General features: G+C 33.6%; 1 protein-coding gene across 14 annotated transcripts in view; it reads left to right on the top strand.

Annotated features, from left to right (window-relative positions):
• RMDN2 (regulator of microtubule dynamics 2) overlaps positions 1 to 17,183 on the top strand; it is an 84,099-nt gene that overhangs the window by 24,524 nt on the left and 42,392 nt on the right. For all 14 annotated transcript variants that reach the window (XR_012059115.1, XM_072937910.1, XM_072937900.1 and 11 more), the window contains 6 exons: positions 3,288 to 3,462; positions 4,441 to 4,543; positions 6,016 to 6,076; positions 12,412 to 12,487; positions 13,381 to 13,458; positions 16,882 to 16,980. Coding sequence is in view for 13 of the 14 variants with exons in the window: in XM_072937910.1 (XP_072794011.1) it covers positions 3,288 to 3,462; positions 4,441 to 4,543; positions 6,016 to 6,076; positions 12,412 to 12,487; positions 13,381 to 13,458; positions 16,882 to 16,980 (592 nt within the window). In the remaining variant the exon portion in view is untranslated. The remainder of the gene's footprint in view (positions 1 to 3,287; positions 3,463 to 4,440; positions 4,544 to 6,015; positions 6,077 to 12,411; positions 12,488 to 13,380; positions 13,459 to 16,881; positions 16,981 to 17,183) is intronic.

Below are 17,183 nucleotides of genomic sequence, written 5' to 3'. Positions count from 1 at the left end.
ATATGTATATTTAGTATATATATTCAGATGCATGATTTGTAAGTCTTCCATTTTGTGAATTACCTTTTCATTTTCTTCATGATGGCCTTTGAAGCACAAAAGTTTTAAATTTTGATAAAATCTATTGCATCTATTTTTTCCTTTTGTCTCTTGTACTTGTGATGTTATATCTATGAAATCACTGCCTAATCCACAGTCACAAAATTTACTGCTGTGTTTTCTTATGAGAGTTTTATAGTTTTATCTCTTACATTTAGATTTTTAAGCCATTTTGAGTTAATGTTTATATATGTTGTGGTTTATATATAGTGTAAGATTTTAACTTCATTCTTTTGCTTGTGGATATCCATTTGTCTCAGTCCCATTTATTGAAAATAATATTGTTTCCTCCACTGAATTGTCTTGGTATTCCTGTCAAAATAAATTGACCATAAATGTAAGGATTTTTGTACGTACCCTTAATTCTTAATAAACCCTAATCTTTTCCAATATCTGTATCCTTATTGACAGTACCACACTGTATTGATTACTGCAGCTTTATAGTAAATTTTGAAATCTGGAGGTACGAATCCTCTTTATTGTTTTTTTACAAGATTATTTTGACTATACTGTGTCCCTCGTGTTTCCATATGAAATTTAACACCACTTTGTCAAATTACTGAAAAAAAAATTGGCAGCTGAGATATTAATAGGAATTACTTTGAATCTTAGATAAATTTGGGGAATATTGCCATGTTAACTATATTAAATCTTCTAATCTGTGAGCATGGGATTTCATGTGTTTAGATCTTTAATGTCAACTATGTTTTATAGTATTCACTGTACAAGTTTTGCACACCTTTTATTAAATGTTTTCTGAAGAATTTTATTCTTTATAATATAGTAAATGAATTTTTGTTTGTTTCATTTTTGGGTTGTTTATTGCTAGTGTATAGAAATATATTGATTTTTATATGTTGATCTTGGATCTTGCAACCTTGTTGACCTTGTTTATTAGTTCTAATAGCTTTTTTGTGGATTCCTCAGGATTTTCTATAAACAAAATGATGTCATCAGTGAATACAGATAACTTTACTTCTTTGTTTCCATTGTAGGCACCTTTTATGTCATTTTCATGACTGATTTCTTCCTGAGCAGTTTTGGCCAATTATATTTTTGTAGATGGTTATCTGGTTCATTTCAAATTTTAAATTTATTATCATAAAATTGTTTATACTAGTGTTATTTAAAACCTGTACTGTATCTGTAGCAATAATGGTTCTTCGTTTCATTCCTAATGCTTTTTATAATGATTTCTGCTTTCTTTCCTACATTCTCTTATACATGAGATTTGTATTTTAAATTTCTTTTTAAACTTTTTGAAATACATGTAGAAAAATAACAAATGCCAAGTATATAGATAAACGAATTTTCACAAACTGAATACACTTCTGTAGGCAGCACCTAGATTTGCAGACAGAATATTATTAGCACCTCAGCTATTCCTGCCATGCCCTCCTCCAGTCACTCCCTGCCTCTTGGGCCCAATAAGATAACCCATCTTCATTTCTAAATGCATGAATTTGTTAAACTTATCTTTTTACTTTATATAAATGAAATAATACACTATGTACTCTTTTGTGTCTAGCTTCTCTCATAGACATTATCTTGTGACATCCACCCATTTTGTTGTGTGTAGTTGTAGAGCATTCATTTTCATTACTAATTTTCTTTCATTGTATAAATATGCCACACTATTTAAGCTTTCTATTCCTTATAGGCATTTGGTAGTTTTCAGTTATGGCCTATCATGATTGAATAAACATAGGTACACATTTATTTTGGATATATGCCTAGGGGTCAAATTGATGAATCTGTAGAGGATGCATATGCCAGCTTTAAGATACATTGCCAAAAATAGTTTTCGAAGTGGTTGTACCAGTTTACACTCGCATCATCCATGTGTGAGAGCTCCATTTTCTCCACTCTCTCACCAACCATTGTTTTTTTTTTTTCATTTTAGTCATTCTGGTCAAGCATATAATTAGAAGTGTATTTTTAAATTATTCTTAAATATTGGATTTTTCTCTTCTACATTTCAGTGGTGATTTCGAATTTAGTTGCTTTGTGAACAGAGAATATGGTCTACATAATAGAGTAATTGTTATCCTTTGTGACTTGCATCATGACCTTGTGTACATGACAGTTTTCATAAATATTCCATATGTGCCGGAAAAGAAAGTGTTCTCCAGATGTTCTTTGTCTAGTTCTATATAGTATGTTGGTTGGATTTGAGCTTGTTAATTTTGGTGTTTAAATTGTATCTTTACTATTTTTCATATGCTTTATCTATCAATTACTTAGAATGTTATATTAAAACTCTCCCATTCTGATAGTGGATTTAATTGTATGCTACCAAAAAGGAAATATGGGAGGGAGCATGAATTTTTAGAAACTAAGCAAAGAATTAGAACATCATCTGGAGCTACAGATTAATGCACATATGTGTGCATATATATGCATCTGCATGCATATGTGTATATATAAAAAATACATGTGCATGTGTGTATAGAACATAGTTTATATATATATCATATAATATAACACACATTTGAGTTCCTCCAACTCTGTGTCATTCATTCAGCAATATTTAGTGAGTATCCACAGTGTCAGGTGCTGTTCCAGGCACTTGCTAAGTCAATTAATAAATCAAAGAATCCTGTTATTAGGGAGCATGTATTCCAGTGGGGGAGATACTGACAAAAAATAGCATATGTGATAGGTTAGTGAATTATACAGTATATTAGAAAAAGAAAGTCAAGTGTGATAAGGCAGATTGGAGGTGAAGGAAGAGGGAGTTGGAGTGTGGGGGATGCAGCATTAAATGGAGTGGTCTGGATGAACTGCACTGAGATGATGACATTGAGCAGAGGCTTGAAGGAGGTGAGGGTGTGAGTTATATCCTATTCTGAAGGAAGAGCCATTCCATCAGCCAGAACAGCAAGCAAAGGTCCTGAGGTAGGAGTGTCCCTGGCATACTTAAGGAAAAGCTAGGCAGCCAGTATGCAGTTGAATGAGTGAGAAACGTGGTAGGAAACAAGGTCAGAGAGGTGGATTGAATTGGGAGACAAATCTCATCGAGCCTCGTAGACTGTTACTAGGACTTGAGTGTTTTCAGAGTGGAGGAGGGCACCGTTGCTGGGCTTCAAGCCTGAGAGTGGAATGATTTGACTTGCACCTTAAAAGGATTATTCTGGCCATGGTAGTGTAATTTTCACAAGAGTTGATGATTATTTCTGCTATTTTAGGTATGTTACAGCTAATACTGACACTGAAGAACTGAGTTTTCCAGTCCCTAAGGCATTTAATACTCACATAGAAGAATTAAATCTAGATGCCCTTATTCAGACTGCCGATAATTTACGTATGAATGAGTCTAGCAAAATGGAGAGTTTTGAACTACTTTGTGACCACAAAGAAAAGGTAAGAGATATGTGATAATAACATGTTTGTATAGTTTTAAATTCTTGATTTAATCTGCTGTCCCATTTGTGTTATGACCATAACAATCCTGTTACAGTTTGCACAAACTACATGATTGATGTAAGTGTTTAAAATAATATTACTAAAATTTATAAAGTAAATATAAGAGTTTACTAGGCTCTAAGATGATAAAAACAAGAAGCAGAGATATAATTATACAGATTGAGTTTGATTTTTATCAATTTGATATATTTAATATTTTATAACAGATAAAGAACAAGACATACTGCCTCTCTGGAGGGGAGGAAAAGCTACATTTTAAGATTTCTATCTTATAGTCGTTAATATAACAGCCATTGATATTTAAATATATTTCTACCAGTAATCCTTTTTCAGTGTTTAATATTGGGCTGAATTTGGAAAGCCCATCCTTACCACCACCACCACCACCACCAAAAAAAGGGTGGGGTTTGCAATATAACTGTTTGAAGATTTAGCAACTCTAAACACATTATCTAAAAGGTTTTAAATCTCTAGGATTATGTTTTTAGGTAATTTAGGTTAAAAAAAAAGTGACTGTTCTTTTGAGTGTATGTAATACCTTACAAATATTATCTGAAATGCCCATTGAGGCATCACATTGACAGTAGATAACTTAGAAAGGAAAATAAGAAGGTGCTACAACTTGGGCAGAATTTATAGATTCTGACACCTATCAGTTCTCTCTTCTTTGTAGGTGTAGAGCTAGTGTCTGGATAATATTCATTGGTGTTATGATCCAAATGTAACACTGTATCAAATCACATTTGTAGCCATGAATATTTGAATTTAAAGTCTGGTATGCACATGAGTAGACACAATCATCTCTAGGTACCAATTTACCTGCCTAAGTTTTTATAAGTTGCAGTGGAAAACATTTACCATCTGATATAAAGTCAAGTTACTGAGTTAATCTAATGTGCGGTTCTGTCCTTTCAGTTTAGAGATGAAATAGAGTTTATTTGGCGGTTTGCTCGTGCGTATGGAGACATGTTTGAGCTATCTACAAATGCACAAGAAAAGAAACATTATGCTAATATTGGTAAGCAGTTTGTAAATATTGATTATCCTCAAGTGGTAATCATTATCTGTAATAAACCACTAATGAATTTTAATTAAAGCTAAATTATCTTAGCTAAAACCGGTATGTTAATCTATTTCACTATATCCTGGTACTGAAAAATACATAGTCTAAGGACAGAAAGATTTTTTAGGATGAAAGTAAATGTTCTTTAAAAATACTTGAGCATATTAGAATAGGCCACTGAAAAACTCAGATTTCAGGTTTTAAAGTTGATGAAATCACAGGAAGATGAAACATTAAGTGGTAATAATTTGAGAAGCAATAATAGCAAAGTCTTTCACCTCAATTAAAATAACTCTCCTTACTTCTTGTAATGTAGAACTCTAGATACCACAAAGAAATAACCACTCAAACTTTAATACTTTTTTCAAAATTTATCTTAGTAAAACAAGATTAGCCTTGAGCTGATAATTATTTAAGCTGAGTGATGAGTCCATGGTTGTTCATTATACTGTCCTTGACACTTTTTTGCATAGTTTTGAAATTTTCCAAAATAACAACAGTAAAAGAAAAACAGCCAGAATGTCAAATCATTTATATATTTATCACCATGACTCTCACTGAATATCAGACTCTTTCTTTCAAAAAGCCCCTTAAATGCCATCTTGCTGAGCTTCAGGATAGTAATTTGACATCAGAATGTCTTTAATTTTTCTTTCACTCCAAAGCCTTCTCTTTTCAAAACTTTCCAAGTCAAAAAAAAAAGGAGCAGGGAAAAATAGATGGTATTTAAAAAAAAAAACAGCTGCTTTTAGAGAAAGAGTTTCAGAATATGATTTAGACAGACCTCTATCCAAAGTATTTTAATACATTATTAAAAGTTATTCTAAAACTAAATAAAATTATTTAGGAGAATTATTCATGTACTGCACCTGTTCATTATTGTGAATGATTAGGCGAGAGCTTCTCTGGGACGTCTTCACTTACCCCTTTGGATAGACTTGCTCTCTCTGCTGTACTCTCTTTTTTTTACCTTGTATTTATTTTTTGCACATCATTTGTTTATATACCTGCTGCCTCCTGAACTGTGAACCCTTGGAAGTCAAGAAATGTGTCTTATTTGACTGTTTTATTCCCAGAGGCTCACATAATATACTTCGAAGGCACTCAGTAAATGCTGGTTGAGTTAATTATAAAACGATTTCTATTAACACTTCTAAATAATGATTGAATGACTTTTCTTGCACTTGGTTAAATCACTTGGTGAGTCTCAAACTTGAGCATACCTCAAAATCACTAGATGCTCCTTAAAGTAAATTGCTGAGTCTCAGAGTTTCTGATCGAAAGAGTCTCCAGTGTGGCCCAAAATTTGCTTTACTGATAAGATGCAAGGGGATTTTGCTTCTGGTCTTGGGACCATACTTTGGAACTACTGGCTTAATTCACCAACTCACATGAAGGTACTAAATGTAAGTCCATTTATGTTTCAGGAAAGACTTTAGGTGAAAAAGCTATTACTAGAGCACCCATGAATGGACATTGTCATCTCTGGTAAGTACATAGAACTGATGCAGCCTTGTGATATTCTAATATGTCCCTTTATAAATTGCAGTGGATTTTTAAAATATTACTGACCCACCTAACCTGTCTGTCACATTCACCCAAAAGTATATTTAGTCTATAGCACAGTAACTGTTCTTTTCTTTTTAGTCTCATGTATTAAAAGTATGTGTATTTTAAATATACTTAAGATAAACTTTCATTGAAGATTTCATAAGGGAATCTACCAAGTCCAATAGCTTTGAGCCCGATAATTCTATGAAATCTCATTTAATATAACAGTTTGTTTGAAAGCAAACACTAGCATGATGCCATGTTTCTAAAAGAAATGTAGAAAGAATGCTTCAAAGAATAAAAGCACATCGTCCACTTCTTATACCTTGATGAGTGAAGGTATACAAATTCACAGGTCAGAGAAAAGCCATTTATAATATAAGAAAGCTCAAACAAAGGAAATTTAATTAGTTGGTTGGTGGTAGGTGAATATCCTTGGGGCAAAAAAAAATTTATTCTTGAATATGTTTTGTTTTGGATCCTTGGTATATATTTAGAATTATAAAACACAAATAAGCAGAAATGTATTTTTAAATTAAAGCTTCCTCTTACTCGTAGTTGCATTTTTATAACATTTCTTAGTTCCTTGGTTATTTTTTCTCCCCAGCAATACAGGTCTTTAGGTGCTAGGAAGATACAGTAATAAATTTATTCATGACCCTTCTGTCAGACCTAGGTTTTCAGAAATCCACCCCTCTTATGGATTATTTTATCCTTTTGGGGAACTCTTAGGCAAAATCTCTCTCAAAATGGCTTCTTTGTGCAGATCCACACTTATCCCCCAGGAAATTCATTTTTGCCTTACCAGTTCAGAAGTGCAAAACCATTTTCCCAAAGCAGACCTGTTTCTTTACTCTGCCATCAGCAGGGGGAGCTCCACTCACAAACTCTCCTCTCAAAACTTCCTTGGGCAGGAGTCAGATAACATTTTTTATGTCCCCCAAACTCTAAGGGACACATACCAAAATAAGAATAGATATTTTGAAACCCCATCACTTGGCTTAAAATGAGATGCAAGCTTACCCCCTTCCCTCTCCCATGAAAAGATGAGAGGCGGAACCCACGTACCCTAACAGTTCTAGCCACAGAAATCCTCCCTCCAGGTCTCTCTCTGCCACAGTGAATTCTTTGCCTTCTCTTATGCAGCCTGGAGGTGGGTGAAGGACTGAGCCTGGCAGAACCTGCGAATAATTTCACTAATGTGTCATGCATGGGCAGTAGAGTCCTGCTTTAGGACATGGAGTACCTTATAGATAAAGTATTGTTCTGTGCCCTTGGTGCCTCTGCCAAAACTCTAGGAGAAAAGTAATTTTGTAGTTAACAACATCCTGGTACATATCCTTAAAATCATTTCTCCAGTATATAAGGGTCTTGGCTATTATTTCTATAGCCAACTTCACCTTCCTCATCTAATTTGCATAATACTAATAAATTAATACAGGTATGTGTTAAGGTACTTCTGTTCTTCCATTTCTGGTATAGCTGTGATGAATTTACACTGATCGAGCTATACACTCCCCTCATCTTCTTGGATTTTGGAGGTGTTTGGGAGCTGGTTAGCCAGATTTGGATGCAGAAAGAACACCCAGGCCCTAATCTTAACTCTGAGCCTCTCCCTCCTTCCTTCACCTCCCTTTCCTCCTCTTCCTCTCCCTCCTTTCTACTCCCTCCCCCTTCTCCTCATCCTCCTGCTGGGTTGCTCTTCCTCTGCTGTCCTCTTCCTTCTCCCACACATGCACCTGCATCCATAAAGAATCACATTTAAAATGTGCATTTGATGTTAATCCTTAATTTGAGGACACTTATCAATGTGAACTTCCAAGTTTTCATGGAGGAGCTAAGTTGAATCTTCTCTGAGGGCTTCATAAACATCTTGTGAGGATAGATTATGCTTAACTCTTCCTTTGTGGGTTTCTCAGCCTGTCTTCCACTGATCTGGCTACTTCTCCTTTGTTCATCTTTTTCCCTTTTTCTAGTGAACTAATTGTCTTGTTTATAACCATGGGATTTAACCCCAAGGGTAAATCTTATTCACACACACCCAGATACATGCAGAGTACGGATCCAATTCTGTTTGTTTCATATGATTTTTTATTCAGTATCAGTTTTTAATTAAAAAACAAAATCTGATCCATTGATAAAATTTAATAAATTCAAATGTTAAATTTATCTTAATTCTTAGAATATATTATAATGTGTCTACTGAATACAAGAATTCTCATTCCATTAAATACAGTAGTAGAGGTTTAGGGTGATGAGAAAGAGAAATTAAAACTTGAGTTGAGAAGCAATGGGTGTAATTTAGGTTAATGGATTCCATAATTAATTGTAATAAAATATTGTGAAAAGCTCTTATTCTGCTGGAATGTTTTTGACTATGTTAAGGCTTTATCTCATTTGTTCAGCTTCAATGACAAACTGTGGCCTATAGACCAAATACAACAGCCTGCTTTTATGAATAAAGTTTTATTGGAGCACAGCCGTGCCTCTGCTTTTGTACATAGTGATGAAGTTGAGTAGCTGTAACATAGACTTTCTGATCCCACAGCCTAAAATGTTTGCTACCTGGCCCCGCAGCAACTTTGCTGACCCATGGTTTACAGGGTTCTGTGATGGTTTATAAGCCTTCAGTTTGAAATAAAAGATGCAATCATTAGAAATAGGTTATTGTAAGGGATTACTATCAAGGGAATAATTGAAAAACAAACATTATTTTAAAGACTTGTTTTTCATCCTTTCCAAAATGAAATTATAAGTTTAAGGCTACATAAGCTGTCTATAAAATTCTGTTGTCTTTGTTGTACCAGCCTAAAATACTTATAGAATCAAGAGAGCAAAATCACCAATGGATTTGCAGTTTATTAGCTAAATAGGCCTGATCTTAATTATAAACGTCTTACGTATTTGTTGTGCTCTACTGTTCACAAATTATATCCACATGCCTTCTAGCATGTGATTCATAGAACAACCTGTTTCCATTTTATACATAGTGTAAGCAAGGCTGTGTGTGTGTGTGTGTGTGGTGTGGTGATTAGTAACCTTGAGTCACATGATAAGTGGGGAAAAAAAAAGATCTTATATTTGTATATACTCATTATTTCATTACTCTTCCTCTGCCCTCTGTCACAGTATAAATAGCATTGGTGCTAAATCAAAAATGCTACTGGAAAAACTAATGGAGTTGTTTTAGTAGTTGTTTACTAGTTGTTGAAACAGGAATGTTTGTCAATTATTAAAATATTCAATGTCAGTGCTAAGAAAAATACAGAATTTTTGTCAAAGCGTGTATAGTTAGAACAACCTCTAGATGGAAGTAATGGACCATGTTGTGCATTAGCTTTCTTCATAGCTCCCATCAACGTGAGAGTTTACAAAGTAAAATTTTAAATTACATTTTTAAAGATAAACAATATAAAAAACAACATCCAGAGACATAGGTGGGATTGATTGCCAGAAAAGAAGTGATGATCCTTTGGGAAAAAGTGGTCAGATGAACTTTGAATTCATGGCACACAGGAAGATACATACTTTAGATTTTAAAGAAGCAGACTTCAAAAAAGATTATGAAAGACATAAGACTCTGGTGACAGACTATTTGTAAGGGAAAATGTACATGTTTCATACAATGGTTTTCAGAAGTCATGTTTTTTTCTTCAGTCAGAGAACTTGGAGAGAACATGCTGAGAGAGCTCTGTAAAAGCTAGAGATGTGCATCAGTTGTTCTGATTTTCAGAAAATAGAAGATTGATTCCACCACTACAGATCAGAGAGATAGACTCTTTTCCTTTGATTGCAGCGCAATAATTAGTTGGGTTTTCTGTGAATGGGGAAGTTCAAGTAGACCCAACACAGATTTTTCTAAAAATGTGACATGAGCTGTTTTTAATTTGCTAGTAGGTAGAGTAGAGAAATTGAGCTAATGTATCTGGATTTAAGCAATGAATTAAGACAAGTTCACTTGTGATATTCATGGGGACAAGATGTTGATATGGGCAAGGATCAGGGTTACCTGTGTTGGCAGAAGGGTTTGAGCCCTGGCTATTCAGCAGAATAACTGTTGACAATATCATGATTCCAGGTCTGTATTTTAGACACTAGTGTGTTCAGTAATTTAGTCAGTGGGTAAAGATATGGAAGGTGTGCTTATAAAAGTTGCAAATGACACATAATTAGGAGGAACATGGTGCATGATTGTTGTTATAATTGATTACAATGGTTGATAGTAGTAATTAAAAGATTTTCACATATTGAAAGAGATACCAAACAAGGTGTGAATTAGTAGGAATAAATATGGAAGGAAAGATGGAGAGAAAAGTGTCAAAACTTAAGGGTATCAGGGAAAAACAGATGGAAATTAGACTGAATCATAGGGTTTAGTTAATAACAATGTACTAATATTGGTTCATCATGAAAATAATTGATATTGTATATCAATATTAGTATAGTTGTGATAAATGTATTTTAGTAATATAAGATGTAAAGAATAGAGAAAACTGTATATGGGTATACAGGAATTCTCTGTACTATCTTTGCAACTTTCCTGTAAGTATCAAGCTATTTTTATTTGTATTTAAATTTTTTCATTTTTATTGAGAAATAATTGACATACATCCCTGCATAAGTTGAAGGCATACAGCAAGATGGTTTGATTTATGTATATTGTGAAATGATGATCACAGTAGGTTCAGCTGGTATCCATCATCTCATACAGATACAATATAAAGAAAAGAAAGAAGAAAAGAAAAAAAATTTCTCCTTGTGATGAGAACTGTTAGGATTACTTTCTTAAATTTCCTGTATATTATACAGTAGAGTTAATTATGGTCATCATATTGTGCATTAGTAAGCTATTTTAAAATAAAAGTTTTTTTAAGTGTCCTAAGGTTTGGAAAATGCTGATGCCCATAACAAAAATGGGGAGTTTGGGGATGTAGTTGTGTGGAATTTTTCTCCACAATCTGGAACTCTTTGAGAGGAATGATAAACCGGAATGACAGAGAGCATTTCAAAAGAACATGATGAGGCCGGAGACAACAATAGCAATTTTCACAAGAGAGTTCAAGAATCTTTTTCCTTAAATGCCCAATCTCTGGTGGTGCAGAGATGCATGTGAAACGCAGTCTGATTTTAGATTTTGTGACTGGAAGTATCTCCTAATCTCAGATCACTTTTAATAGGTTGCTTTTGTCATTACTCTTGCTTCTACTGTAGGAGATTCTGTTCATTATAAAGAAGATGAAAACTAAGAGGTCAAAAATGTCATAACTGAAAAGTGGCCATTTTATTGATTGTGCATGAGTTCTGTGAATTACGAGATCTTCTGTGTCCCGAAATGGTCTGACTGTTCCAAATTAAGAAAATTGTTCACTTCAAGTTTATATTTGAAAGTTGTGTGTATCCAGAGAAACAATCAAGATAAATAACACCTAAAATTACATTTTTCATTTCAGTTATGACAATGCAAGTGAAAATTAAGACCTACTCTTGAAATATTTAGGCAAATGAATATTTTGTCTCTGACAAAAGTGCTCTGAAATACTCTGAAGGCTTTTGCACAGGCAGAAACAGTCTGAATGTAATAAAGTTATGTATGCTCAATTTTTAGAGGAAGCAAAATGCTGAACAAATATTGTATCCAATCTATAGTCAAATAATTATTTATGTAAATTTTTTATTCCCAATGGAAAAAAAAAAGTAAAGAATCCATGAGGTGCACTATTCTTGTGATAAATGCAGTGTTTCCAAGGAAGAATTGAAGGACATGAGGAACTTTTGAAAAAACATATTCTAAAATTACCTTTGATTTTATTTGTTTTTAGTCATATTTATTTTAACTTTCTAATGACATTAAAAGGGGCCATGAAATTTTTATTTTTATTAAAGAGAAACAGGGATCTATTGACAATATATTTTTCAATGTAATACATGATGAGCCTTTTCTGAGAGTCTCTGTGACTTTGACGATGATGGCGACTGCAGCAGCTAATCTTTCTTGAAATTCAGCTCGTGCTAGGCGCTATTCTAAGCAGTTCCATTTAGGATATTTTTCCCTCACAGCACACCCATGAGATAGATGGTATTAGTACTACCGGTTGTAGGTGAGGAAACTGGTCTCATATTAATGTCAAGCATTTATTATTTTTAGGGCCCTTGCATCCACATGAATACTCTTGTTAAATGAACAATTTAGAGATCTTTTTAAAATGTTATATATTTGGTGGTAGTTGATTAAAAGTTTACACAATGTCCGCTGTTTTTTTTTTTCTTTTCAGGTATGCGGTTTTGTGTGGCTATGTATCTGAGTTTGAGGGCTTACAGAACAAAATCAACTATGGATATCGCTTCAAGGTATTTCTTGATACCTTGAGTCATAGGTATCAAGAATGTTTTAATGTAGCTGTATGTTTCATTAATGGTATAAATCAAATTATTTAACAAATTAATCTCTAGGAATTTATCTTTTTTTACTTAAATGAAATGACAATCTTTAAATAGTACTGTGCCAAAAAGAATCAAACTCTTTGGGTAATTAAAGATTATTATTTTTCTTGATCCTGAAAGAAATCACATAGTAGATGAGTATTATTTTTTTCAGAGATAAACACTTAGCCTTTTGGTCATGAGCTTACCAACACCATAAACATGACTGGGGCTAGTTAACATTTTCTGAGTATTGATTTGGCGGGAGGAGTAGAATTCAATCTAAGGCTTAAGTTTGCCATAATAGGTGAATAAAATAAGTAATGCACATATTCATTATTTATAATGTGCCTATAATAGCTCAGTACATAACCCCTCAAGGTCAGTAATTACAGGGATGGGCAAAGAATTCTTTGTTTTCCAGCTCCCTATAACCATTTTGACAATATCAAGGGAGTAGATTCCTCTGTCACCTAGTTCTGCTATTTTTTTCTCCATTAGATCTATATCATTTGATATTTGTAAGTTTGCTTCTCAGTAAGTATTAGCTGGGGAAGTCATGGGCAGACAGAAATGTGACTTGGATGTTTTCTATTTTTATAGTGACATTTCTGTAGCTTTATTAAATTATAGTCACAGTTCTGGTTCTAGTTGTGAGCATTTGATGACTGAATTATTGATAAGCTTAATTGTATTAATGATTAAGATTGAGGAGGGGGACCAAAAAAACGTGGTAGAGCCCCTTTGAATATACCAGGCAGAGTTCTATTCAGCACTACCTGAAACTTGGGAGATGATATTTCTTTTGGATTTTCTTTCAGGAACATCTAGATAAAGCAATTGAATTTTTACCTGAAGAACCATTTTTATATTACCTCAAGGGAAGATACTGTTATACTGTAAGTTGAATGCCTTTATCTGTAAATCTTACTTGAATATACTATGGTTATATGATGTATTTTCTGTGACTTAGTCTTTTTTTTTTTAACACATTATTGTGGTATGATTCCTGTATAGTAAGCTACACATATTTCAAATGTACAATTTGATGAATTTTGACAGACGTATACACCAGTGAAACCACCACCACAATCAAGATAACTCTTTTATTATTTTACCTAGAGCCTGCTGTAAGGAAAATGATCAAATCAGTACATATTTTATGAGTTTATAAACTTATGTATTTTATAATTATATATTGCATTGCATACAATATACAACTTTATAAAGCATGTGTTTTCTTTCTTTACTACCTTCCATTTCCCTGCAGCAGTCACACTGTCTCTCTTCAAATGTGCTTTCTCAGGTGATCAGCTGCCTACACACATGCATCCAGTATTGGTGCACTGCTCTCTGTTTTGTGGGAGGACTTTTTTTCATTTATCGGAGTTTATTGAGCATAAATTATGTGCTCGCTGGCTAGAAGATAAATAAAACACTGTCCTTGTCATCAAGGGACTTAATTAGAAGAGGACATGAAACATACAGCAATAAAAGCAGCTGGTAAATCTAAGACCCAGTGTGTTATTAAATTACATTTGTTCATGGAAAACTAACAGAATGTGAAGGAATATTTAAACAGATGCATGAAAAAATTACCCCAAAGAGAAATGCTATTTCTGAATGAGAAAATTAGGGTAGGCAAAAGAGGAAGCTTTTCAATTGAGGTTTGTAGAGGATTAGGGATGAAGAAGGAAGATTGCTTTTGTTGAGCACCTGCTATACATCCATTTTGTACTTTATTTTTCTTAGCTCATTTCATCTTTTTAACAGCCCTGTAAGCAGTTTTTATTATGTCAGTTGTAAATATTAAGAATCTTAGCCTTCATGAAGATAGGGAACTCCCCTAAGATTTAAAAACCATTGACCCAACCTCACTTGAGTCTGGGGCTTGAATGTACACTATTTGGTTAGGCTTTAAAAAACCCAAGCAGAAAATTTTAATTCCAGTTGGAGCCTGATCTTCTTACCGCAGACAAATGGCAGAAGCTGATATTCATCCTCCCTGGAGGATTGTACGTACCTTCACACAGGCCTTAGAACATTCTTACAGAATTGAGCTCACAGTCAAAAATAATAGAATATAAAAAGAAACAAACCACTAGAAATGACAATCAACAAAAACAAAAAAAAAGAGTAGAAATAGATCTAAAAGGACTTCAGATTTTGGAAACATGGAATACAGAATATTAAACAGGGACCTATATAATGTGTTTTTAAAATAAGAGGAATTAGGGGGAAAATGGATGAAGAGTATGAGACTACAGAAATGAACAGGTAGATTTGAAAAAGATGAAACAATTTTTGATATAAAAGTGAATTATTTGACTTTAAAAGAAAACTCACTGGGAAGATTTAGCAGTGGATGCGCACCACTAGAAAGGGAATTAACGAACTTTACAATAAATCTGAAAACATTGCTGAAAGCAGGAACAAAGATATAGAAAATATGAAGGAGAAATAAAAAGACATGGAAAGGAAGTAAGGAAGTAAGGAATTTTCACCCCCCCTTTGGTAATTAATAGAAGAGAAGACAAAAAAAGTATTAGTGAGTATGTAAAACATCTATTGGAGCCTCACATTTAATAACCTCGATCAATAAACATACATGAAAATATGTATCTAACCATCAGAGGATTCACATTTCTGAAGCATATGTAGAATGTTTACAAAATGACCATATATACAGTCATGAAGCAAGTCTTAATCATTTCAAAGAATTGGTAGCATACAGGTTTTCTGATCATAATAAAATTATATTAGAAATAAAAGACAGGTTATAAATCAATAAAAAATGTTAAAAAAAAAAAGAAATAAAAAACAGTTTAAAAACCACAAATCTTGAATTAGAAATAATAGAAAGTGATAATTAAACAAGGAGATGCTACTTTATTCCTACTTGTTTGATAAAATTTTAAAATAGCAATATGAGTTGTTGCAAGAATATGTAGCAACAGGAATTCTTACATTGTTATGGGAGCACAAATTGGCACAATCATCTTGGAAACAGTTGGGTATTATCTCTTCAATTTGATTATTTGCCTGCTGTATGACACTGGTGCCTACCCTAGGGAAACTCTGGCAAGTGTGCTTTGACGGCATGTACAAGAATGCCTATAGCAACCTTGTTCCTAAGAGCAAAAAAATGGAAAAGACCCAGATGTCCATTGTGGAAAAAAAATAGTTCAAAAAAAGCAAAAATAAACATAGTGATAAAGTAACATTATGTAGACAAGCAAGGGAATAATTTGGGGGCTCTGTTTTTTTGAAGTATAGTTGACTTACAGTATTATATTAGTTTCAGGTGTACAACATTCAGTATTTTTATAGCTTATACTCCATTTAAAGTTATTATAAAACATTGGCTATATTCCCTGTGCTGTACAATGTATCCGTGTAGCTTTTATTTATGTTATACATAATAGTTTGTGCCTTTTTTTTATTGAGCTATAGTTGATGTACAATATTATGTAAGTTTCAGATATACAACTTAGTAATTCACAGTTTTTAAAAGTTATACCCCACTTATAGTTATTATATAATATTGACAGAATATATCTTTTTAAATAGCAGTTAAAGGCTGCCCAGACCCCTAGAAGATGGGAATGGGGAGGAAGGCATTTGATGGGATTGGGGAGAGCATAGTGCCCTTTTAAGTATTCACTTCTGAATCCTTTTAATCTTTTATTACATATACTGGGAAAGAAGAAAAAATTGAAAAAGAAAGCAACAAATAAATGGTAATATGAGATTTAACTTTGATGGTCATTGATTTAAAAACTTTCTCCAGAATTGTAGATATTTATACTGGGCCCTCACTGTGCACTCCTCCTAGGTTGAGGATCCTCATTCTATTCACACTTCTGAGCTGCTAGGTTCTGGGTCAGGTTGGCAGCATGGGGAGACAGGAAGAGAGCAGAGGCAGGGTCTTCTCACTAATTGCACTCTGTGCAGGGGAATATCGTGTGTCAGCTCAGAATCACGAATAATGTGAACATACAGGATCAGCATTATTCCGCACCCCACCCCTCTTTCTCTCACTGGGCACAAACCTTCGTATGAGTATTTCAAATTGGTGTGTTAACCAGTGCTTTTAGAGCTCATAGTTTGTTGGAATTATGAAAAAGATTGGCAAAATATTCATACCATAAAGGTGGTGTCTCTCATATATAATTTATGGATGTGTATTTATATTTTTATTTATTATATTACTTTACATGCACACACATGCATATATATGTACACACACATCTAACCGGGGAGAGATTACTTGTTCAAAAGGTGAACAAGTTTCTAAGAGTGATGTTGCTCTATATTTGCAGGTCTCAAAACTGAGCTGGATTGAGAGAAAAATGGCTGCTACTCTGTTTGGAAAAATACCATCCTCAACTGTACATGAAGCTTTGCAGAATTTCCTTAAGGTATATTATATTATGTCTGTCCATTATTTCAGTGTCAAGTACAAGGGCCATGTGTTTCTTATTTTTTTATTTAATATGATCTTTTTTGTTTTATAAAAAGGGAATCAGGACCTCAGGAACTTAGTTTTTTCCGGTGTCACATAATGACAGATCAAAGACATGAATAAAGTCTAGGACTGCATTATCACTTCACCTTTTTTCTA

This window comes from Vicugna pacos, chromosome 15 (assembly GCF_048564905.1).
Source record: "Vicugna pacos chromosome 15, VicPac4, whole genome shotgun sequence".
Taxonomy (NCBI): domain Eukaryota; kingdom Metazoa; phylum Chordata; class Mammalia; order Artiodactyla; family Camelidae; genus Vicugna; species Vicugna pacos.
The sequence above is the reverse complement of the archived record's forward strand: the minus strand, read 5'-3'. Positions and strand labels throughout refer to the sequence as shown.